The sequence below is a fragment of the Mus caroli genome, chromosome 11 (genome assembly GCF_900094665.2).
Source record: "Mus caroli chromosome 11, CAROLI_EIJ_v1.1, whole genome shotgun sequence".
In the NCBI taxonomy this organism is placed as follows: domain Eukaryota; kingdom Metazoa; phylum Chordata; class Mammalia; order Rodentia; family Muridae; genus Mus; species Mus caroli.
In genome coordinates this window covers 57,051,843-57,076,538 of record NC_034580.1, presented here as the reverse complement: position 1 = coordinate 57,076,538, position 24,696 = coordinate 57,051,843, and the positions used below count along the sequence as shown (strand labels likewise).

The following is a 24,696-nucleotide window of genomic DNA, read 5'->3' as shown; positions in this document are numbered from 1 at the left end:
CCCCAATCCTTAGTAGGGCCTTTCTGTCCTGATGCCCACCTGTAGCTCCATGGCCCACTACACCCCAATCCTTAGTAGGGCCTTTCTGTCCTGATACCCACCTGTAGCTCCATGGCCCACTACACCCCAATCCTTAGTAGGGCCTTTCTGTCCTGATGCCCACCTGTAGCTCCATGGCCCCAAGGAAGGCCTCGGAACCAACTCAGAGTTTGGGGTAACTCAGACCATATCAAAAAAAAGAGAAGCATAATTTCAAAACCTGCCTGACAGTTGGAGGTTCTCAGCTTGATGTAACAGACCCAGGTTAGATATGAATGCTGGAAGCCTATATATACTCCATCCCAGGCTCTGATCCAGGGAACTCAACTGTGCCCTGTAATCTGCATTTTTTCTTTTTTTTAGAGAAGGGTCTTGCTTGCCCAAATTAACCTTGAACTCCTGGGCTTGAGCAATCCAGCCCCTGGATTCAGCCTTCCTCCATAGCTGGAACTACAGCCACAGAATTCAGCTCAAAGCAATCTACATTTTTAGCCTGTTGTCCCTGGATTGTGCTTTGAATTGCTGAGGGCACGAGGCCCAGGACACACACCATCTCCCAGGAGGGCTGGAGAAAGGATAAGAACCCAGTACGCTTCTCAATCTACCACAGTGGTGTGGAAAGGATAGACATGCCTGGGTGTGGAAGGGGAGAGAGACTGCTGTGCACACTTCAGACCCCCGAGCACAAGCCCGGGGGTGGGAACGGGCACATTGGACTCCAAGCTGTTTTCCCTCCTTTCACCTCCGACTGGCCCCTCACCCTTAGCAAACGCAAAGAAGAAGTAAAGAACCAGTGATTCACATCTGTTTCCCCTTAAGACACCCACACCCACTTTCTTCTAGACCCGCCCAGCAAACCCCAGGACAAGAACTAACAGATTTAAACATTTATGGAACTTCCTGCTCAAGTCACGTGACCCAAGAGCTACTTGGAGCAGGTCCTGGATATTAGGCCTCTGTGTATCTGGGGCTCTTCCAGGGGCAAGCCCAAAGGGCTTCCCCTAGATGGGGCAACTCAAGCAGGGGGCGTGGGGAGGGGGATGTGACTGCTCTATGGAAAGAGTTCAAACGGCCACCAAGCACTTCCAGCGGGAGGGCAACAGACAAGTGCAGAACCACAGGAACGGAGGAAATGGAATTCTATGCAGCCGCAGGCTCTGAAATTCCTGGGCTGTAGCACACCTGATGGGATATGTGTGAAGCCTCCTGGTCAGATGCCACGGGCAGTGGATGTGGAGCAACCCACCCACACGCAAGCAGGGGCTTCCTGTACCATCTGGGACTCAAGCCACAAGCCACAGGGATCAGGCTCTTCACACCTGCCTATTATAAGAGCTTGTAGGAGCTTTTTGCCAATCAATTCCCTAAACACATTTCACCTATAAACGCCAGCTTACTACCGTCAGGATCCTCTTCTAGAAACAGCAAGGGGATCCCTTTTCACATCTCTCAAACACTGGTATCCCACACACAGCCCTGTGAGGCAGGTAGACGGCTGAGGACACAGCATTCGGAACCACAACCTCATCTACAGCATGCAGGTGACAGTGTCTGTCCTCTGGACGGTTCGAGGTTTAAACATGTACATTTAATTAGAGTTGCCAGGCACACGGTCAGAGCCCAAGGAGTTCTTGCCTTTCTTTTCCTACTCTTGTGACTCGGTTTCCTCAACTCAGCTCCAACTCTAAAGAGATCCAAAGCTCACCTCAGAAATGCTAAAGGGCCCAGGCTCTACCAAGGAGCAGCAAACTCAACTTTAAATTTATTAGCTACAAGTGGAAGCCACTTCCCCAACTGACTGACTCCCTGCCCTGGATCCTGTTTTCCCATCATGGAATAAGGACAAAGTGATTTAGGTATATTCTGAGAGCCAGCGAGCAGGGAGCCTTCACCAGTTTTCTGGGCCTCTTCAGGCTCCTGGGCACTGCAGCAGTATACAAATAAGGTTACACAATGGGCTAGAGGCTCTAAGACTGCCTTGTCAGTGTTCACTGAACCAGTAAGCACAGTAGCTCTTTAAAATGTCTGGGAATACTTTGAGCCACCGTGAAGCTAGTAGGGACCAATGTTCCTAGAGTTTTCCATCAGAGTTGAGCCTGGCTGCCTCATTTCGAAGTAGGCACATTTTAAAGCTGTGTCGTTAGACCCTATGACCCTTCTAAAAGTACCAATTCCAGCGTCTAAAGTTGCCTCGTTCTTAGCCGAGGCTTCTCCGCGTCCTTTACGCACAGGACCGCATCTGGCAGCTGCTCTGATCTGCATGCCCGACTCCCGGCAGCAGCTCTGTCTCTCCAGAGGGCCGGGAACGTCCACCAAACTTAAGGAATCTAGAGCTTCCTGAGCCCTTGGCAGGTAACTCGTCAGACGTCAGACGTGCACTTCTAAACGCCCCTAAGGGTGTCCTTATGCAGATCCCCTAAACTAGGGGCAACTAGAGCATCCCTGACTCCAAAAGGGGACCCAGTCAGTGGCCTGTTCTGCCACCCCAGGAGAGTCTTGATAGCCGGCAGAACAAGCGTGAGGGAGATGGCTGGCATCCTCCACTCCAGTGCCCAGCGTGCTCCTAACCTGGCCCATCTGGGAGTCCATAAAGTAAAACCGTGGGCCTGGAGAGGGCGCCACTCTTTAGAACTTTAACCCGGCCAAGGCAAGAAAGATTCGTCTCACCTGAGCGGGACGCGAATGGCCAGATATCGGTCGACAGCCACCGCCAAGAGGCTAAAGATGGAGCTCTGTGTGAGCACCAGCACGAAGCAGGCGAGGAAGAGGCAGCTGTGGAAGTCCGTGCAGAAGCCCAGGCTGATGGTGATGGCAAAGGGGATGGCAAAGAGTCCCACGGCCACGTCGGCCGTCGCCAGCGATACCAGAAAGTAGTTGGTGGGGGTCTGTAACGCACTCGAGGCTCCCACCGCGGCGCACACCAGCACGTTGCCCGCCACCGCCAGCGCGGCGATAACCAGCTCCAGCGCCACGTACAGCGCGTCCTGCGTCTCTAGCTGCATGGCCGGGCCAGCCGGGCCCGGGGAGTCCTCTACTGGGGTAGTGTCGGGCTCAGGACAGCTGCTAGGGTGCCGCCAGGCATGGCCACAGCGCTGAGACCGCGCGTCCCAAGCCCGGTCTGCGCCGCCCAGCCCGTGCGCTCCGGACAGGGGCGGGGGCGTGGCCTTACGGGGGCGGTGCCCATGGGCGGGCTGCCAGGAGCCGGTCTTGGCCCCGCCCCCGGCCTGGGGTCCTTGCTCCAGCTGCTCCTGAGATCGGGGAAGGATGGGTTCCCGAATTTCCTTCGGGTGGGAGCGGGACACATCCAGGAAAGAAACCTCGAAGCTTCGCCACTTCCCGCCCGAGCGCGAAGTCCCAGCCTTCACCCTGTCCCGCGCCCGATCTGCACATTCTGAACTGACGTCCTGCAAGGTGTCCATACTCCCCAGCACCCGAGTGCACCCCAGGTCCGGGCCCCGGCTTCCTCTCGGTGCTGCATTCTCCGCGCGGCCCCTAATCCACCCGACCCCGTGGTCTCCGCTGCCCCGCCGGGGTGCTCGCCAGCTCAGCCCTGCGCTCTCAAGCCCACTTATCCAAGACCGGCTTCCGCTCACTTGCGGCGCCGCCTCTTCCCAGACTCTGCCGCCTTCATCCACTCCAAGAAGGGTGCTGAGCTCCCACACCTGCGGGTGCTCTGTCCTTCCTGCCACCTGTAAGAAGCCCCCAGCGCCCTCCACCGCCTTCAACTCCACACTTCTCTCCTAGCGAGCCCTGGCTGCTCCTTGGCGTTTGGAGTCCTTAATCCTTCTAGAACACAGCTTCTGCCCCGCGGGAGCTGCTACCTGTAGTCACCAGCCAGGATGGTTAAGGAATTTGTCAACACAACAAAGATGACTGAAAAAAAAAATTAAGCTGAATTAAAACACGGGTGACCTCTAAACAGCTTCTTTGAAGAATAAGGGTTTTTTTTTTTTGGTTTGGTTTGGTTTTGGGGTTTTTTTTGGGGTTTTTTTTGGGGGGGGTTGTTGGGGTTTTTTTTGTTTTTGTTTTGNTTTTTGGTTTTTCGAGACAGGGTTTCTCTGTATAGCTCTGGCTGTCCTGGAACTCACTTTGTAGACCAGGCTGGCCTCAAACTCAGAAATCCGCCTGCCTCTGCCTCCCGAGTGCTGGGATTAAAGGCGTGCACCACCACGCCCTGCTTTTTTTCTATTTTCTGTGTTGAGAAAAAAAAAACTTATTTTAAAAAATACCTTATTATTTATATGTTTTCCATAAAATATTGGCCCTGGTCACCTGAGTTTTGATAGTGTCTACTTCACCTTCACGAAGAGCCTGACACTGGCTTCTGCCTCTTGACACAGATGACAAGCTGGGACCTCAGAGAGGTCAGATAACGGGTACACGACTTGAAATGGGAAGAGGAAAGAGAGGCTTCTAGGAGTGAGCTGCAGAGTGGGCGTTTGGCAGTGATCACTATGGCGCATGGAGCTGAATGGGGCAGAGGTGGGGGAAGGGCTTGCCACCAACAGCCATGGCCAGGAGAGGAGAGAAAAGAAAGCGTTTCCCACTAGGATAGAATGCCAGGGAAGCTGTGGTGCCAGCCCCAGGGGATCGCCAAGCAAGGACCAGAACTTTAGGAACAAAGAGAGGGCTGGCAGAGCTGGAGGCCTGTTGGCTGCTCTGAGTGGCTCCAGCGTAGCCATGGGCCTTGAGCGCATGAGCATTTTCTGTACCCAGATGTCTATGTCCCCTATGGAACCTACTCACCCTTCCTCAGCAGACCTCACCAGAAGCAGTAGAAAGCCTACGGAAGGGCTGTGCCCAGTCTACAAGTCTGCTGTGTTCCATGTTAGCAGTCAACCGCCAGCAAAGCTTCCCTCCTCTCTGTCCTCTCTGCCCACTCCGACATATCTATCCACAAGTGCCCCTTGACTCACCAACCATCTCTACCTTTCCACAAGGTTCATTTGAAATGAGCTTCTTCCAACCCAGGGTCATGCTAGGATTTGAACTAGACTCACAGGGCCCATGAGGTGGCAGAAGTTAGTGGTTATGGAATGTCGTTTGGCAAACGAGAGTAAACGCAGGAGGGAGTCATGGGGATCTTGTCTTGAGAGGAATGGAACCCATTGAGAGACCCTGTATCAAAAATCAGACGTGGGGGTGGTGGGGTGGTAGTGGTGGTGACAGGAATAGCACCAGCATCGACTTCGACTTAAAGAGTCAATAAAATCTGTCTCATTTTTTAATTTTTATTTTTTTTAATTTTGAGACAGGGTCTATGTAGCCCAGGCTAGTCAAAGACATATTATATTATATTATATTATATTATATTATATTATATTATATTATAGCTGAGAAGGACCTCGAACTAACTCCTGATCATCTTGATTCAGAACAGGAATTTGCCACCAACCACAGTTAGCTATACTTTCTTTCAGGACATTTAGTGGGTTCTTTGAAGATATTGACAAATGGATCCTGAAATGAATATATAAATTAAGGGTCTGATAGCAGCCAAAATAATATTGTTATTTTTAAAAAAGAAAGATAGAAGAAAAGAAGGGAGGGAGGGAGGGAGGGAGGGAAGATAGGGAGTTTGCTAGAAGAAAGACACCTGAGTGATGAAAGATGCCCACCTCTGTCCCACAATGGGCGCAACTATGATGATCAAAGGTGTGATGATGCTTGGTGAAGAGATAGGAGAGAACAAATTGGTTCATTCACTGCTGAGAGGTGGAACTGGAGATGCAATGGGGCAAGGAGCAGGTCTGTGTTGATGTTAGAGGTCTGTGTTACCATTAAAGGCCATGCAAATGTCTAGACTGCCTCCTGAAGCCCTGTTGATGTCCTAGCAGTGTGCTGAGCTGGTCCACCCCTCACCAGTTGCAGCACTTGGGAGAGCAAATACATAGTGTTTTAAATGGACCAAGGATCTAAATTCACATTCCCTAAAAACAGATAAACAAAAATCACACCACCAATAGACAACCTGATCTTGTGCAGAAGCCAGGGTGAGTATATGGTTCCCAGAGCCACCACCACAACTGTTGAGTGGCAAAGCAGGCTGTAAACTGGATCCATTTAGAGTCACCTTGCCTCCAGCCATTGCTCCCATCAGAGCAGCCCCAATTCCAGATTTTTCATGGCTCTGCTGTGGGGAAGGGATGCTGAAAAACCTTCCTCAGACACACTGTTGCTGTCTGTTATCAGTGTCCTGCTGTCTGTCCATGTCCTTTTAGTCCACCACTCTCACCAAAGGAATCCCAGGGAGCAGTGACGGTCTCAGACTTCTGGAATAAGGGTGACCTCAAGTGCAGGCCCTTGTTAGAGGCCCGTGGTTAAATTACTCGTACCCAGGAGATATTCCCGGAGGAGATGCCCTACACATTGAATCTGGGTGACCAGCTTCCATTTTTCTTGCTAACTTGTGCCCTGAGCTTGTGCAGATCTTTATCTTCTGAGAAGGGGTAGGCCTAGTGGACACCTCCCACCCAGCTGCTAGACTGCCTGAGAACCTCTGTCGGGGCCATTTCATAATTCATTTCATCATCAAGTAGGGAAGAAATGAGGTGACCTCACTTAGTGACCTGAGGAGGACACTTTCCAGGCCCAGGCAGGATGACTGCTGTCTCTCTTCTGCCACTTGAGAGCCCCTTGCCCAGCCAGTCTCTTCTCTGGAAAGCTGGTCTAATTCTACCAAACCTGTGGGCTCCAAGCCCATGGCCACCATGTCCCGTATCTGGAGACTTCTGTTCCTACTTGAAATTCCATGCTTGCCCCTGCAGGGACCTTCAAAGACCGAGGGTAGAAAGTGCTATTTTTCACCAATGTGCTCTGCAAAAACATCAGCTGAGAGGATAAAGGAACCACAAAAAAGATCTGAGAAAGAAATAATCAGATCTTAGCAACATCTAAATTGCTTCTAGTTCACAACTATGCTTTGTTGCTCCCGTGGGAAATGCAGGGCCTTGCATCCTGCAAACTGCTCATTGCTCTCACCACCAAGAACAAGTTCTTGGCACCAACAGAAGTTCCCAGACACTCATCCACCCTTCTGGATTGAATCACATTTGATCTATACCGATTGGACAATCCCTTTCCTCCTTGCCAGTGGTTGGTCCAACTGATTCTGGCCTGTAGGATATAAGGAGAATTGTGCAGAAAGATTAGACTCTTTCTCTGGACTTCGAGATGAGCACTACGTGGAAGCCATCTTGAGACCACGTGATGCCGAGGATCAGGAAAGACAGAGGATCCGCCTTTGCCTTTAAACCGCAGCCAACCTCAGAAACACCCTGGCCAAACCCAGCACTTTTTTTTTTAAGTGGTACTACAAGTATCCTGTAGAAAGAGTAACTATCTGTCGTGTTCCCAGGACTGGCAATGCCTCAAGGATTCAGAGCTGAAATGTTCTGGGCCAGGGGAATCTTGGGTCTTCCCTGATCCATCTGGACAGAATCTTGTGGAAGAGATCAATGGTTGTGTTGGGGCTCAGGAAGCTGACATCAGAAGGGACTTCTCAATCAGGGTCCTTCCTACCATGTCTTGTTCCTCTCCCTTCCAGAGAAGTAATAGGATTTCTTCAGAAATTCCTAAGTAATCCCAAGTGATCTGCCAAGAGAGGAGCTTGGCAGCTCCCCGTTTCTGACTCAGACTGCATTACCCAGAGACCACTGTGCCCAGATGACGGTGAGACAGGCTGATCGTCAACACGCCGACTAGTCACACACATCCCTGTCCTCTGTCCCACAGAGAATCACAAACTATTGTCTGTTCTGCAGACTGAACCAGCTTTATATCCCAAGCCACCGTAACTTCTCCAAGTCCCTTTAGTTTCCCTTAAACTCACTTATGAGAGTGAACATTTACTCAGTTCTCCTAAATGTTATATACATCCTAGCTGAGTGCAGTGGTGCTCACCTTTGACCTCAGCACTCACAAGCAGGGGTGGGTCCTAAGTCTACGCAGTGAGCTCCAGGACAGCCAGAGCTAGGCAATGAGAGTCTGCCTTAAAAACAACAACAAAGAGCCGGGCGTGGTGGCGCACGCCTTTAATCCCAGCACTCGGAAGGCAGAGGCAGGCAGATTTCTGAGTTCGAGGCCAGCCTGGTCTACAAGTGAGCTAGCTCCAGGACAGCCAGGGCTATAAAGAGAAACCCTGTCTCGAAAAAACAAAAAAAAACAAAAAACAAAAAACAAAAACAAAAAAAAACAAAAAGTCCTGTATATTTTACATTCCTCCACCTCCCCATAAAGAAAGGTGTTAAGTCTCTCTGACTAGCAGGCTTGGCAGACTCACACTAGACTGCTGGTGGCCTCCAGTGAGTACAGGGAATAAGTCTTGTGCCATCCTCCTCCCAAACTCTACAATGGGAATTCATTCTACTGACCTGAGGGTAGATGGGACTAGGACCTGGCGCCCATGGCAGGGACAACTCTCCCTCACTGGTGGGTCATTAGTCATCTCTTTGGACCTTTATCTCCTCAGTCCTGAAGTGAGAAGTGGAATATAGTTTTCTCTGACATCTCTGCCTTGTCCATACAAACCTAACAGCATTGCAGAATCAGTATTTGGGGCTAGCAAGCCCTGCCCTGTTAGGACGCGTACATCGGCACAGAGGGAATCTGGCTGCATTGTTTTAATTAATTTATTTTGTGGTACTGAGGATTGAAGCTAGGGACTTGTGTTTTCCAGGCAAGTGGTCTATCACTGGTTTTACACACACACACACACACACACACACACACACACACACACACATCCCCAGCTTCCTTCCCTATGTTGTATTTTGAAACAGGCTCTAAGTTACAGGCTCACACCAACATGCCTAACAGTGCTGGGGACCCAAACTCATGCTCTCAGGCATGCTGGAAAATACTTTACCAACTTTTTTTCTTTAAGCTCTAAGACAATTTCACTAGTGTTTAAAGGACAAACACAGTGCAGGTTCTGTGAAAAATCCCAGCAGCTTCCAAGAGAGGTGTTTATTTATTTATTTGGGGGTGGGGGCGGAAGCCAGCAGATAACCTGCCAGAGCTGGTTCTCTCCTTCCACTATGTGGGTCCCAGGCACTGAACTTCAGCTCAGCAGAAGGGCCTTCGTCCACTGAACCACATCAGTGGCCAAAGTCGTCCCTTTTAAATTAGGGTAGAATGGAAATAGACTCAACTTATTAAGAAAGGACAAAGTACTCCCAAGAATGGAAGTGGGGCAGTGAGCCTAGGAAGGAGCCTGCTAGAGCCCACGTGTAGATAATTAGGAAGCAAAAAAGATACAGTCTCTTCATAGCAACAAAGCTTGGTTGTTTGATGTGTGTGTCTGAGAGCATGCATGTTCATGTGTGTGTGTTTGGGTATGTTCCTATGTATGGCATATATGTTCTCTGTGTATGTTCCTGTGAGGTATACGTATGTGGTGTGTGTCTTCACATGTGTAGGTATTCATGTGTGGTGGATGTGTTCATGTATATGTACTTGTGTGTGAGCCAGTGAGTCTATGGATTTCTACCTTATTTTTTGAGAGTGACAAGGCTGGATATGCAATGGATCTCAGGGCTCTTCCTGTCTCAGTTTTCCCAGAACTAGCATTATAGACACACTCTACTGAAATACTGGCTTTTAACAATGGTGCCAGGGGTACAAACTCAAGTTATTTACCCAGTGAGCTATTTTCCCAGTCCCTAATATTTAACATTTTTATATTAATATCAGACATGCCAACATCTCAGTTTATCTTTCATTGATAGCATTCAGGAGAATGGTGTCTGCTTAACTTTGTTGAAATAATGTTTTTTTTTTTTTTTTTTTGGTTTGGGGGGTTTGTTGTTGTTCTTGGGGTTTTCATTGTTATTGGCTTTGTTTGGTTTGATTTGTTTGTTTGTTTACTACTCCCACTGAGATGAAGAGAAATGTTAGGTTTTGCGTTAATTTTATATTACATTTTAGGTAAAGCTTCTCTTCATCGTTTATTAATACTTAGCATGTGGTTCTGAGAACCGTACTTCGGGTCTCTGGCCTCTTTGTACGTCAGTCCGCAGTAGTGAACAGGGCGGAGCACGGCGCTGGACACTCACTCTCCTGTTCTCTGTTTACTTTTTGGTGTCTTCTGCCGGTCGGGTTCCTGCTGCTCTGCTGCTGAGCAGATCTCGATCTCTTCCACTTAGGTTTTGCATTCCGGTCTTAACTGATGGGAAGAATTGAACCTTCTGGTCTCCTCTCACACCAAAGACACAGGCACTCCTTCCTGGGGATGCTGCCAAGTCCTGCAGATCAGATCAGAGCCCCCACCGGAACCCAGCACCTCTCACCTCGGTTCCGAATCAGTTATTTTTCTGCCTCCCCATAGTGATCCTGGACTCTGAGAACATGGCGTCTTTACAGTCAGCTCTGCCGCTGACAGTGTGCTGCCTCCTTTATTACTCTCATTTCCAGTTTCCCCCTTCTTCTTCATCTTGAACTTAGATGATATCAAATTTGAAAGAAGCACTGACCCCTGCTGAACAGACACTCAGGTGAGTGTTGTGAAGGCTGGAGGACACTGTTTCCCAAAATGAAGAAATGTGGCCATTCTAACAATACTTCTGAGTGAGACCTGGCGCTGGAGACTGAAGTCAGGAAGGGCCGGGCCAGGCTAGGGAAGGAAGCTGCACCTGCACCCATCACCTCCCTGAGGGCCGCTCAGAGCTCTGCATTAGACTTGAGGGGGCAGGAAGGGGAGCAGTGTGAGAACACTGTGGAGAGGGCCTCACCCTGTGCCTGGGTACCTTTCTCTAGTAACCAGCTTCTCACAGAGCCCCAGCAAACTGGGGTCAAGGTGCGCATTCCAGAATACTGCTGTGACCAATGCAACTGTGTGGCCACGAGGCCAGAGGCCAGCCTCGGTTTCTCCAACTCGGCAGCTTGCTTTTCTTCCCCTTTCTTTTCTGTGCAGCACAGACTTTAGGGCCTAACGCAGGCAAGCACAGGGCTCTGCGGCCAAGCCGCACCCCAGCTGTTCATCTGAACCCGGGTTGGGTGTACAGTTTGTACACTAAGTAATCACATAGCCATCACCAACACCCTCTTCTGGAAAACCCTTCCTCTTGCAAAACTGACATCCCCATTAAACGCCAGCTCGCTGTGCCCCCTGGCTGTCACCACTCCTGTGCAGTCTCCGGATTTGACCCTGGCTGCCTCCTGGGAGTGCAATCACACAGTATTGTTGTTTCCTGTCTGACCCTTTTCATTTAGCATAACAGCTCTATCCTGTAGCATTTTGCCGATGTCCATCATTTTGAAAGTGGGACACCATTCCGTATTGTAGACAACCGTGCATTTTCTATCACTGCCTGCCCTGCCCTGGACACCTTGGTCACCTCTACCCTGTCCTATGGCCAGGAGCTTGGCTGTGTAAGAGCGGTTCACCAGGAAGACACTTTTTATTTTTAGCTTGAAGACAGTCTCACTCCATTGGTCAGGCTGACCTCACACTCCTGGCTCAAGAGATCCTTGCTACTGCAGCTTTCTCAGTAGTTAGAACTGAGGTTTGTAGCACCTTGGCACTTCAGGTTGACGTCTGTGACCGGCTGAAAGGAGATGTGCACCAAGCTTCTTGCTACCTTCACCCTAGCCAAACAGCCAAGAGAAGGTTCTTCCCGCAGAGATCATGCTGCAGCCTTGGACCATCCTGGGGCACGTGCAATGCCTTCGGAGCTTGCCTGGGGATCCAATCTGCCTGGTTTTCTGAGAAAAATCTCCAGGCTAGATCTACCTAATTATGATCTTTGGGTCAACCCAAACCACCACCTCTTTCTCAACCCCAAATTCCGTGTGTGTGTGTGTGTGTGTGTGTGTGTGTGGTGTGGTGTGGTGTGGTGTGGTGTGTTATTAGAGATTAAACCTGGGGTCTCCCGAATACTAGGCAAATGCTCTGCCACTGGGCTATTTGCCTGCATTCCTCTTTTTATTTTGAGACAGTGTCACAGGCTGGCCTTGAACTCTCTGGTAGCCAGTCACCTGGGCATCCATACAGTCTCCAGGAGCCCCTGCCCACAGCAGTCTTCACTGGGTGTCTTCACCTTCATCCTTTAGCCCAGGCAGAAGCCAGAGAAGTGGCTGTTTGTCTGTTGCAGCCTGCATCACAGAGGCCAGGCAAGTGGTGATAGATACCCCTCTGTCCACTCAGCCAGAATGTTCCTCCTCCTACTTTTATTTCTTCTCCTCCTCTCCCTCCTCCCTACCCTCCCCCCCCCATGATCAGTCCAGTCACTGTGAAGGCAGCCTTCACACTGGGCCCCATTACCACCACCCAGCTACTGACACCCTGCTTGCTGCAGACCCCACTCTCCTCCCTTCCAGCCCTGCTCATGCTCCTTGCCTTCCACACCTGTCTTTCTCTCTCCAAACGTTTTGGCCACCATTCATTTTTGTTTGTTTTGTTTGTTTATTTGGGGAGGGGGGCAATGGGTTTCTCTGTGTATCCCTGGCTATCCTCAAACTCACTCTGTAGACCAGGCTGACCTTAAACTCAGAGATCTGCCTGCCTCCACCTCCCAAGTGCTGGGATTAAAGGCGTGAGCCATCGCATTTGGCCTCTAGCCGCCATTCTCTGTGGCTTCAGCTCCACTCATAGAATTATGTTGCTCGCAGCTTCCCTCAACCACCTTCTCTCTCTCCCACGCTGGACAGAGGTTCACCTGGCCATTGTGATTTCTTGTCCTTATCAAAACCTGAGGCTTGTTCTCACATTGTCCCTCGAACTATGGCTTTAGGTCCTACACCACCAGCGCCTCTCGTCTTGCTAGTCCATTTCCCCTGACAAGCTCCTGCTACTGTAGTTCAGCTGTGGCAGCCATGGAAACCAAGAGACCAGCACTCTGGTCTCTCCCTTCAGCACAGGCTACCTTGCTCTGTGTGTGAGAGTGCACACGTGAGCCTCATCCCCGTTATACAGCCCAGCCTGGCCTGGCACTCACTGTATAGCTCAGGTTACCCTTGAACTCAGAGCAATGCTCCTGTCTAGGTCCCAGAGTCAGATGACAGGTCTGTACACCTGCCTGATGAAGGTAGATTTTCATCCAAGTCCTTCTGCCCAAGAGTCTTGTTCCTTCCTCCACACTGCTTCAGGATCATCCCTCAGCAGGGCAAATGTGCTCTCATGTTCCCAGTCTTTAAGAAGAAAGAACAGGACATGAACTTCCCTCCCCACCTCACATCGTTTTCTGCTCTGCACCACGCTCTTCACCAGTTCCACCAAAAGTCCTCCCACTCAAGGGTCTCCCTGGGCCCTCCCTCCAGATCACTCTCTTCTGCAAAGCCAGCCTCTGTCCCCATCCCACGCTGATGCCATCTTCTAAAGTCACCAGCAGCACACATCCTGTGAAGCCACAGAGCTCCTCCCCCTGGTCCTCCCCCTGACCTCTCACAGTGTCTGCCACAGTCCATGCAGGCTGTGTTTCTCCCTGCCTTCCCCACACCCCAACTGTCTTCAGGCCCGGGCCAGAAGGCCACAGGGCTCCAGCAACACCCCCTGGGTTGCAGACTCCACATTTCCCTGTCTGCCCAGCTTCTCCACCTGACTGAGAAAAGGTGAACTCTGTGGCTAAGTGTGACTTGTTCCTCCAAACCTTAAGAGGTGGTGGGAGAGGCCAACACAATGCCTTTCTCTTGGCGTTGATTTAATTCCTGAGGGATGGATCAGCTCTCCAGATGACAAGTTATCTGTGTGCAGTGAATGAGCTGAGTATAGCACCTCCCTCTGTTTCCTCAGAATCAGAGTGTCCCTGACCCCGTGTGTGTGTGTGTGTGTGTGTGTGTGTGTGTGTGTGTGTGTGAGAGAGAGAGAGAGAGAGAGAGAGAGAGAGAGAGAGAGAGAGAGAGAATGTGTGTGTTGATATATAGACCTACATCTTACCATCTCCCTGCCTCAGCTCGCAAGCGCTGGGACCACAGGTACCACCACCTCACCAGGCTCTCAATCAATCATATAGCATTCACTTTGCCCGAGTCTACTCCCCTCATGCGTTGGAACAGCATGTGGGCCTTTAGAACCATAAGCCAAAGTAAAACTGCTGTCTTTAAAAACTACCCAGCCTCAGGTTATTCTGCTATAGCAACAGAACACAGGATGAGCATCTCCCACCCAGCCCTTTCTCCATTTCAGCAGTGTCATAGTTACTGTTCTACCTCCGTGAAGAGACACTGTGACCAACACAATTTATAAAAGGAAGCATCTAACTGGAGGCTTACTTACAGTTTCAGAGGATGAGTCTGTTATCATGGTGGGGAGAGTGGGAATAGGCAGGCAGGCACCGTGCTGGGAGCTCACATCTGATCCATAAAGTCCAGGGGAGGGGGAGGGGAGAAGGAGGAGAGAGAGATAGAGACAGAGACAGAGACAGAGACAGAGTGACAGAGACAGACAGAGAGAGTCAGTCAGTCAGTCAGACAGACAGACAGAGAGACAGACTGGGCCTGGCACGGGCTTTTGAAACCTCAAAGCCTCCAGTGACACACCTCCATACAAGGCCACAACTAATCCTTCTCCAACGGTTCCACTAACTGGGGTCCAAGCACTCAAACAGACAAGACTCTGGGGGCCCAATCTCATTCAAACCACCGCCAGCAGTCCTTAGCATTAAGGGCTCAGTGCACACTCACATACAGCCTGGCTTTGAGTTCTATCTTCTCTCTACACAGTCACCCCATCTGTCTTCTTTGCTATCCCTCCACTTAAGGTCCTCACCCTAACTACTGCCCAACACTTATTGTTTAAGTCAACAAGCTTTATGCCTAGCATGTATTATCATCACACTCCATCCTTTGTCAGTTGCTGCTCTTCCATGAATTGTATCATGTTTGGACTGCCCAAGCTTCCAGAGCTCCTGCCAGTCCCTCCCAGTCCACTTTGTACAGCCACCTCAGATAGTCTGTAGCTCACCTCACCTTCTTACATGGTCACATGGCTCCTCTCAGGCCTGTTCAAATCATGTCACCTATTCAAAGAGGCTTAGCAGGTGTAGCCCCTGCCCTTGATGGCCCTTCTTCCTCTCCTGACTCTGTTTTAGCTCCACTGCCTACCTGACAGCCTGTGGACCCTGGTCTGCTTCTTCCATAAGCCTGAGCTCTCCCTGGTCTCATTCGCTATCACATTGCCCATGGACAGGAGATCTGGCCAGCAAAGCCATATGGAAGACCGATAGGCAGATCTTCGGGTTACTCATCAGTGCTGGGTTAAAGCATAGAGCAAATGAAGCAAACATGGGGTCAAGCAGGTAGTGTACCTAGAACCCCAGCTAGTTGTGTGGCTCAAACAGGAGGATTGTTTGAGTTCAGGTGTCTGAGAACAGCCTGGGCTGCATAGTATAACCTAGTCTCAAAACCAAACCAAATAACCAAACGAAAAATCTACAAATATCGGTTTATGGCTTACTCAGAGTCCAATACAACAGGCTGTTTTACAGGATAAGATTAGGCTGAGGAGGTGACTCAGTCCCTGAAGTGCCAGCTGTGTAAGCAGGAGGACCTGAGTTCAGATCCCAGCACCCACATAAAAACTGGACATGGAGCCTGGTTCCTATTATCCCAGTGTCGGGGAGCCAGAGACAGCAGGATTCCAGGAGTCTTGCTGTCTGGCCAGTCTGTGAGTTTAAGGTCCAGTGAGAGACCTGTAACTGCCTGGCCTAGCAGGAATGAGGGTATTCTAAAGTCTTGTCTTCTACACTTTGGTCACTAGGCTGTGAAATCAAGGCACTGGAGGAATTGAGATTTCTCCAGGAATTTCATGCTGGGGGAAGAAAAAGACAGAAGCTTGGGGACAGCCAAGAGGATTTGTCTTCCAGAAGATCTGCAACTTGTTGGAACACCTTGTAGAACAGACTGGAGCCCAGACAATGAAGGGGCCACACTTTGCCCAGGACTGCTTAGCTTTGCAAAACTTGAGCCCAGAATTTAAACCTAAACTTCACATTAGGACATCCAGAGATGGACTGGGGCAGGGCTGCTATTATCTCTCTCTCTCCATTTCCCCAGTTTGGTCATGTTGAATAAGTCTGCTTTTCACCATTAGCTTGAGTTTCAATCAGCTTACTAAGGATGGGGGTTGGGGGGCCTGAGTCTGGCTTTGACCTAATAACTGCTAACATCCCTGTCTCAAAATATGAGGAGGATGAAGGCAGAAGATGCTCAGTATCCACCTCTCATTTCTGTATACAGCATGTAGGGGTGAGTTTAACCAACTGCTTTGTGTTCTTGGTGGGTTGCGCTCCTAGCCATCTGCTAGAGCCCTTTGGGTTCTCAAATGAAACACACACACACACATACACACACACACACACACACACACACACACACATACACACCAACACACCTTAAAAAACCCTGAAAACAATGAATGGAGCTGGAGAGATGGCTTAGAGGTGGCATATGCTGCTCTTGCAGATGACCCAAGTTTAGTTCTCAGCACCCACATTGGATGGCTCACAATCTTCTGCAATTCTAGCTCCAACACTCTTCTGGTTTCCATGGGTACCCACACATGTGCACATAATCACACACACACACACACACACACACACACACACACACACACACAAAGTAAATATAAAAATAAAATAATCTTTGAAAAATTACTCATGGCCAGAAAGATGGCTTTGTTCCTATCAAGCTTACAACCTGAGTTTGAGCTCCAGGATATACCCTACTATTAGGAGGAGAGAACTAACTTGTCTTCTGACTTCTACCTGTCACACACACACATATACTTATGCATGCACATGCACACCTGCATATGCACACACATGCACACACACACACACATACATGCACACACACACTAAAAAATTTAAATTACTTTAGAGAAAAATTAAGGAATGTGTGCCATCTCATGCTTCACCCCCATTCCAAGCTGTCTGGTTTGAGTACATTTGAAAAGAGGTCACAACTACTAAGTCTTAAAGATCCCATCAGTGCTGCTGCCAATGTGAGCTCTAGAGGAGACATATGAACAATGGCATAGATTACGCAGCAACATTAACTATGAACACAGTGGTGAAACAAGAGACAGAAAACAATCAGGCAGAATAGTGACAGGGACCTCCATTCCTGAGGGGCTCTGCTGCTTCCTTCTTTCTTTTTGCTTTCACTTGAGTCTTACTAAATAGTTCCAACTGGCCTGGCCTGGAACTCTGTACATAGAGCAGGCTGGACTTGAACTCACAGACATTAGCCTGCCTCTGCCTCCATGCCCAGTCCCCTGGTGGTCTTATTTCTTCTTCTTCTTCTTCTTCTTCTTCTTCTTCTTCTTCTTCTTCTTCTTCTTCTTCTTCTTCTTCTTCTTCTTCTTCTTCTTCTTCTTCNTCCTCCTCTTCCTCCTCTTCCTCCTCTTCCTCCTTCTTCTTCTCCTCCTCCTCCTTCTTCTTTTTTTGGTTTTTCGAGACAGGGTTTCTCTGCATAGCTCTGGCTGTCCTGGAGCTCACTCTGTAGACCAGGCTGGCCTCAAACTCAGAAATCCACCTGCCTCTGCCTCTCAAGTGCTGGGATTAAAAGCATGTGCCACCACTACCCGGTGTTTCTTCTTTTACACAGGAAGCTATACCCAAGTGACTGAAACTCTGGTCCACACACTTGAGATGGAGAGGTGCATGAACAAGCCAAGCCTCAAAGCCCACCTACACAGTCATCCACTTCCTCCAACTAGACAACACCTCCTAACAGTGCCACTCCCTATGGCCAAGCATTGAAACACATGGAATCTATGGGGGCAATTCCTATTCAAACCACCACACCATGCAAGCGTGGGGACCCGAGTTTAAGTGCCCAGAACCCATGTAAAAGCCAGACACTGTACAGTAAGCATCTGCAATCCCAGCACTTGTAGGATGAGATGAGAGGAAGAGACAGGAGGATCCCTGGGAGCTCACAGGCCCGCTAGCTACACAGCCACAGAACCCATAAGAGAGACGCGGCCTGGAAGTAAGGTGAGAGGCAAGGAGTGACACCAATGTTGTCCTCTGACCCCACTGGCATCAAATACCTGTGCGCACACACGTGTGACTACACACACACACACAAAGTGGGGGGTTGTAAAAAATAACAGGGCTATAATAAAAAAAAATGAATGCATCAGGGGCTGTAGCTCAGTGGTAGTGCACTTGCCTACCATACACAAAGCTCTGGGTTTTATCCCCCTTATCACGCACTCACTCAGACTCTTATCTATGGGCTGGGGATGTGGCTCAGTTGAGAGAATGGTTGTATAGCATATATAAAGTCCTGGCCTCAATCCCAGCACCACATAAACCAAGTATGGTGGTTCATGCCAGTGAGCTCAGTACTGAGGGGCAGATCTCTGTGAATTGGAGGCCAGGCTGCTCTACAGAATGAGTTCCAGGACAGCCAGGGCTACACAGAGAACCACCATCTTGAAAAACTTAAAAAATTCAACTGTGGGCATATATATGGTGGCTGAGTTTTTGAATCTCCCCCTTGAAACAATGGGGTCTTTTTGTGGCAGTAACAGCAGTCATCTGGTCACCTGGCCTTTCTTGCTCGGTCCTTCCTGGGTCCTACTTAAAGAAAGTTCAAGAGGGCAGTTCGTTCTATCCTGAAGTAATAAATTTTATGACCCACTTGTCCTGCCCAAGAGTGGCCATTTGGAGTGAGGCCAGGAGCCAGCAGAAGTTAGACTCCAAGTACGAATGGATCACAAGACGCTGGGGGGAGGGGAGGCTCTACTTGGCTTTCTGTGCTGGAATAAAACGTTCGTCAAAACCAAGGTCAAAACCAAGGTGAAGGGGGAGAGGATTTACCCTGCTGATACTTGGACATCACAGTCTGTCAGGAGGAGAGTGGGCAGGAGCCTGGAGTGGGAACCTAGAGGCAGGAACTGAAGGGGAGGAACTGCTTCCTGGCTTGCTCCCCATGGCTTTCTTAGCCTGCTTTCCTGTACAACCTAGGCCCACCTGCCCTGGAGTGGCACCACCTACAGTGAGCTGTGCCATCCCACATTCCTTATTAATCAAGAGAAGGTCCCACAGACATGCTCACAGGCCAATCTGGTGGAGAGAATTCCTCAGCTGAGGCTCCCTTTTCTCGGGTCCACTAGTCTGTGTCAAGTTGGGTCAGGCAATGAGTCAGCTAGATGGGGAGAGGTTTTTTTTGTTTTTTGTTTTTTTTCCATTTCTTTCTGGCTTGTCAGTGTTGCAGCTTTGGGCCGTTCTCCTATGATTTTTTGGAGGGGGGAGGGTTTATACATTTCTTACATTGTTTAAGAGTAACTTTTAGACCTCCTTGTCTTACTACTATCTAAATGTGCTGGCAAATGACTGAATGGATGCGATAGTGTTATCTAGTTCTGATGTGGGGACAAGATTTGCACTCTTACTCTATGTCCTCTCACAGCTGACACTTTAAACCAGTGAGGACTCTGTCACCAGATACGGATCTTCTGTCTGGTTTCGTATCCTGAGAATTCCAGTTCAAAGAAAATGGTTATCTCCACTGAGGAGATTTACAAAAAGCGCTCTGTGATAAGCTATGACGGAAACAGAGACCTTAATACTTCAAAGCTTTTTTGCAGTTTCAAAAGGAAAGAGTTTCCCTCCAAAGTCTTCTAGGACAGGCTTCAGGCTGTATTCCCCTGGACACTCTAGTTGAAGGAAAAGGCTTAAAACCCTGGCCTGAAAGGTATTGAGTCCATACCAACAGCAAATATCCTGGAATACATCTAAGCTCATCTACAAACTCAGCCAGTGCCTGTGTGAAGAAAGGTTCTCCAAGAGGTGAGGGGGAAGTTCTTCCCACCCTGTTCATGCAGGTCAAAAGCCCAGCTCAGGGAACCTCTTTTCTTGGCCACCACCTTATCATTTCCAATGAGCCAGACCACCTCCACTGGCCTCTAGAGGCTCAGCTCTTCCAATGTGTCTGCCCTCAGACTCCCAGACCGTGCCCACTATCAACAGAGGTACCAGACCAATGTCTATGCATAGGTGCAGTGTGTGGACCATGGTGTATTGGTGGGGCAGACATCTATCCACAGTGGCACTGTAACTGAATAGTTGTGCATCCAACAATGATTAGTGGTCCTGACAATAAAGTAAGGGTGTATGGCAGGAGCTCCTAAAGGAACAGATAGGCTGGGAATTGTGGGGATGCCTCTTAAAGGTAAGACATGTTAGGCACTAGTGAGACAGAAGTGACATACCACCCAAAGTGGGATTGAAAGAGTCCCTCTGAAGCTGTGGTTAAGGTAGGAGTAGGAGAGGAGGGGGTGGATCAGACACTTCAAAGTGTTTCTAAGATTGTCTAGACTAGAACAAGGTGTCTCTGGAGACACACTGCTGTCTTTCTGGTCAAATACCTGAGTCTGGGTCCTTTATAAGAAAGGGCTATTAGGTCCCAGCTCTGGAAATCAAAAGCACAATAGCAGCCTGGCCCAGATGGCCCTGGCTCTGGAGAAGGTGGGCGGCATCATGGCAGGAAAGCATGTAAAGGGGGCGGTTGCAGGCCAAGCCCAAAGCCTGCATATTTTAAATAGTGTGCAGATCCACTCTGCTCATAATAACTCTCTCTAGCGACTGCACCAGAGTCCTCCCCAAGCCAGAGCCCTCTGCCATCTTACCACCTCCCACTAGGGTGCCTTTCAAAGCACCACCACCACTACTATTTCTTCTTCTTCTTCTTCTTCTTCTTCTTCTTCTTCTTCTTCTTCTTCTTCTTCTTCTTCTTCTTCTTCTTCTTCTTCTTCTTCTTCTTCTTNTCTTCTTCTTCTTCTTCTTCTTCTTCTTCTTCTTCTTCTTCTTCTTCTTCTTCTTCTTCTTCTTCTTCTTCTTCTTCTTCTTCTTCTTCTTCTTTTTCTTCTTCTTCCTCTTCTTCTTCCTCTTCTTCTTCCTCTTCTTCTTCTTCTTCTTCCTCTTTCTCCTCCTCCTCTTCCTCCTCCTCCTCCTCTTCCTTTTCAAATGATTCCTTTATCTCTCCACACCATGAATTCAGTTTCTAACACATGCCCCCAGGGGTCAAATGTGGAGACTATTTCTTTTCTGGGAAACTGGGGCAAAGGCCACACTTTAGTGCCCTTGCTCAAAGCCGGCCAGGGAACAGAACACTTTGATATAGGCAGAGAAAGCACAGACACCATGCTATGGCCCGTTGGGGACTTGACTGTCAATTTGCTTAGTTGGAACTGCTTATTCTTGGGCCCTGGGACACCCCACTCACGCATGCATAAGAACATGTGTACCCCTGGTCCTAGAGAGGAGCCAGTGACATTTGAAAGTCAGATTTCTAAAAATCTAAGTGTGTTGATCACACCATGTACTCCAAGATTGTGTTATTTACTGGAACAACCTGTTTTTAGTTGTGGTATAGCTCAGCCTTAACATACACCTTTCATCCAAGAGCTTTCTGCTTGAATATTGTAAACAGGATTAAACAAAGTCAACCATAGGTCAAGAGGCAGAGCAAACAACCAGTTCACAGGAGGTGAACATAGGATTATTGAAAAAAGAAAACCATAGAGAGTAAAGGAGAGTCAGGAAGACAGATAGAGAGACACACAGGAAGTAGAAAGGCGGGTCATTGAGTTTGAAGGAGATTGTTTGAGAGAGATAGCTTGAGAGAGGGGCATTCCTGATGGGACATCAGCTAGGAGGAAGGTCAGCTGGGTGCTTTCTCTGCCTCTCTGGGCTAGCAGGCTTTCACCCCAGCATCTGGCTCCCGAGTCGTCATTGATGAAATTGAATTATTGGTATTTTGTTAAAAGACAACTGTCACAGGAAATGTTCTTATGCTTATAACTATCAATTATCTGTAATCCAAAGATTAAACTTTACCTGATGCCCCATGCCATCTGGACTCAGTCCTCAGGGGACTGGCTGAGACATTCTTGTAGAATCTTGTCTGGATGATCCCCAGTCCTGCATCTCTCACAACGGTAATGCAGTATAAGGCACATAGCAAAGCCGTATGTAGGTCCCCCTGTCTCCCTGAGGGGAGGGGTAAGCTCAGGTACCAACCAGCCCAATGCAATGGGGAGGATGCTCATTTCCTCACACAAGGTGGGGAATCAGCAAGCAGTTGGGCTAGGCATAAGCGAGAGTCCTCATGAATGGGACCAGCATCTTTGTAAGAAAAGGCCAGATCTGTCGCTCACGTCCCATCATTATGTGAGAACCCAGCAAAAGCTTGGCCATCTGTGTGGCTCTATCAGGGTGCAGCTGTGCTAGGACCCTGGTCTTAAACTTTCATGATAAATTAATTTATTGGGTTAATTAAGCTTTACTGAGACGGTTGGGAAGTGTGGTTCAGTGGATGAGCACATGTTTAGGGCACACCAGGCCCTGGGACAAAAGCTAAATCAACAACCAGGACCATTACAGAAAATTCTAAAATGCGAAATCAATTTGTTTTGAACTACTCAGTTTATGGTGGTGTGTTGCATCTGTCCTAATGGACACAAAGGTGTATGGGGGGAGAAAACACAAAAGAAAGGAGCCAGTGCAAGAGTTGGGGTGGATGCAGGGCCAAGGGAAGGGCAGCCACCAAAGCAGGAAGTAGAATTGGCTTAAGACTAAAGACTGACCCGTGGCTTTGACAGGTGGAGGTCACAGTAAATTCTTTTTCTTATAAAAAGTTTTTTTTTTTTTAATTTGGTTGGTTGGTTGGTTTTTGGTTTTTCAAGACAGGGTTTCTCTGTGTAGCTCTGGCTGTCCTGGAACTCACTTTGTAGACCAGGCTGACCTCGAACTCAGAAANCCGCCTGCCTCTGCTGCCCGAGTGCTGGGATTAAAGGTGTGTGCCACCATGCCCGGCCATAAAAAGCATTTTTAATTTTATGTATATAAATGTTTTGCTTGCATGTGCTTATGTGTATCACATTTATGAAGTTGCTCAAGAGGGCCAGAAGAGGACGCTGGCTTCCCTGAAAATGGAGTTAGAGATGGTTCTAAGTTCCCACGTGGGAGCTAGGAACCAAACCCAGGTCCTCTGCAAGAGCAGCAAGTGCTCGTACTCACAAAGCCATCTCTCTAGGCCCTCATGGTGGCTTCTTGTGGATAGTGGTGGCCTCGGGAACAGGAGGTGATGGGCGACCCTGGAGAGAACGATTTCAGTGTAAGAGTGTGGGGCGAGACTATACAGAAGCTTTCTGCCTATCATCATGTCTTCGAGTACAGGCCTCTTTCCATCCCTGGGGAAGGAGCAAAATGAAGATCCACATCCCTGTCCACGCTGTGCCCTAGGCATGCTGCCCCGGGGACGGGGCACTGTGGATGCAGACAGCAGGGGCCAGCCTCTGAGGGTTAACAGAACCTTAGGCTGTCAGATCTGAGCTGAGGCCAGAGACCCCTTCCCCCACTTAGCACCCATCTCTGATGACTACCTGGGAGGTTCCCTTCTCTCTGGTGCCTAGGATCACCTGTCTGTTCTTCCCCCATCACGTCCCAACCTGGCCTGGCCACTAGGATCAGCTGCAGAGCTATGGGGGTCTGAGGGCAATGACTTAATGGAGCATACCGATTTCCTGCTGGGAGTCAGTGGCTCTGGTGGGTTGGTCCTAGCAGAAGGCACTGTAACCTATGCTAAGTTCTGTGCTGAGCAGCAGGACCCCTCATCCTAGACCCTCACCTATTTCCCTAAGCTGTTTTCTCCCAGACTCTCCAAGAAGCCTTGGCCCCTGAAGGATTGCATGGATCAAAGCTAGCATAGGCAATACCCTGTTCATGTGGCCAACACATGCACACTGGGGGCAGACACACTGGCTGCCTCCTGAGTACCACAGACCATTCCAAGTTAACAAAAGGATTCTGCTCAGTGGGAACCTGTGTCTGACAGATGGGCTCCATCGACCCCCAGCACAAGTCAGGTAACAGAGAAGCACAGACTGCTGTTTCTTTTGCCAATGATTGATTAAGTTAGGGCATGTGATCTGTCTTGGTCAATGTGACAGAACCCAAGGGGCTGAAGGATCCGTCATGTAGAGAAAGGCATTCATGGTAGAGAAAGGCATTTGAGCTGTGCTGAGGATTTGGGACACAAGCCCATGAGCCTTGTTTAGTCTGCCACTAGGATTTCAAACACACACACACACACACACACACACACACACACACACACCTGGTTAAAGATATGTCTAAGATCTTAATGTGAGAACTCAGTCCTCTAGCCGTCACTGGGTAGGAATTCAGCTGTTTCCTAGTAAGTCACAGCAAAGGCATCACAAAGCATCAACTGAGGGCCAATTACCACCTCCAGTACAGGCTTCCTTCACCACAGGTACCTAACGATGGTGGAATATGGCAGTGGCCGGAAGTGCAGGCTTTGGTATCAGCTGGCTTAGGTTTAACCTTCTGCTTTGCTTCCTCCAAGCTAAGTTACTGTAAACAAATTATTTAGCTTTTGTATGCCTCTGTTCGCTTATTTGTCAAATGGTCTAGTATTACCCATGCTCACCGGGGCCCTGAGCCATTCAGATCAGTCACTTGCTCACTCCCAAGTGTTGACATTTTAGCTAGTTATACAGGCTCCAGTCCCATGGAGGAAAGTTGTTTAGGAAGCTAAATTCCATCCCAGAAAACACATCATTACTACGGAGGAATGCCTTTGGAGGAAGTCAGTTCTAGGATGCATGAACATGGCTTACTCTTAAGTAGGGACCACATTTATCTTACTCTAGCTGCTTGGTCAGGGATGGGCACATGTTGG

At 49.1% G+C, this 24,696-nt stretch overlaps 1 protein-coding gene across 1 annotated transcript in view; it reads right to left on the bottom strand.

Moving 5' to 3' along the window:
* Nucleotides 1–3,153, bottom strand: part of Adora2b (adenosine A2b receptor) — an 18,032-nt gene extending 14,879 nt beyond the window's left edge. The window contains exon 1 of the mRNA XM_021177225.1: nucleotides 2,707–3,153. Within this exon, the coding sequence (XP_021032884.1) occupies nucleotides 2,707–3,041 (335 nt within the window). The 5' untranslated portion in view covers nucleotides 3,042–3,153. The remainder of the gene's footprint in view (nucleotides 1–2,706) is intronic.
* Nucleotides 3,154–24,696: the final 21,543 nt, after the last annotated feature.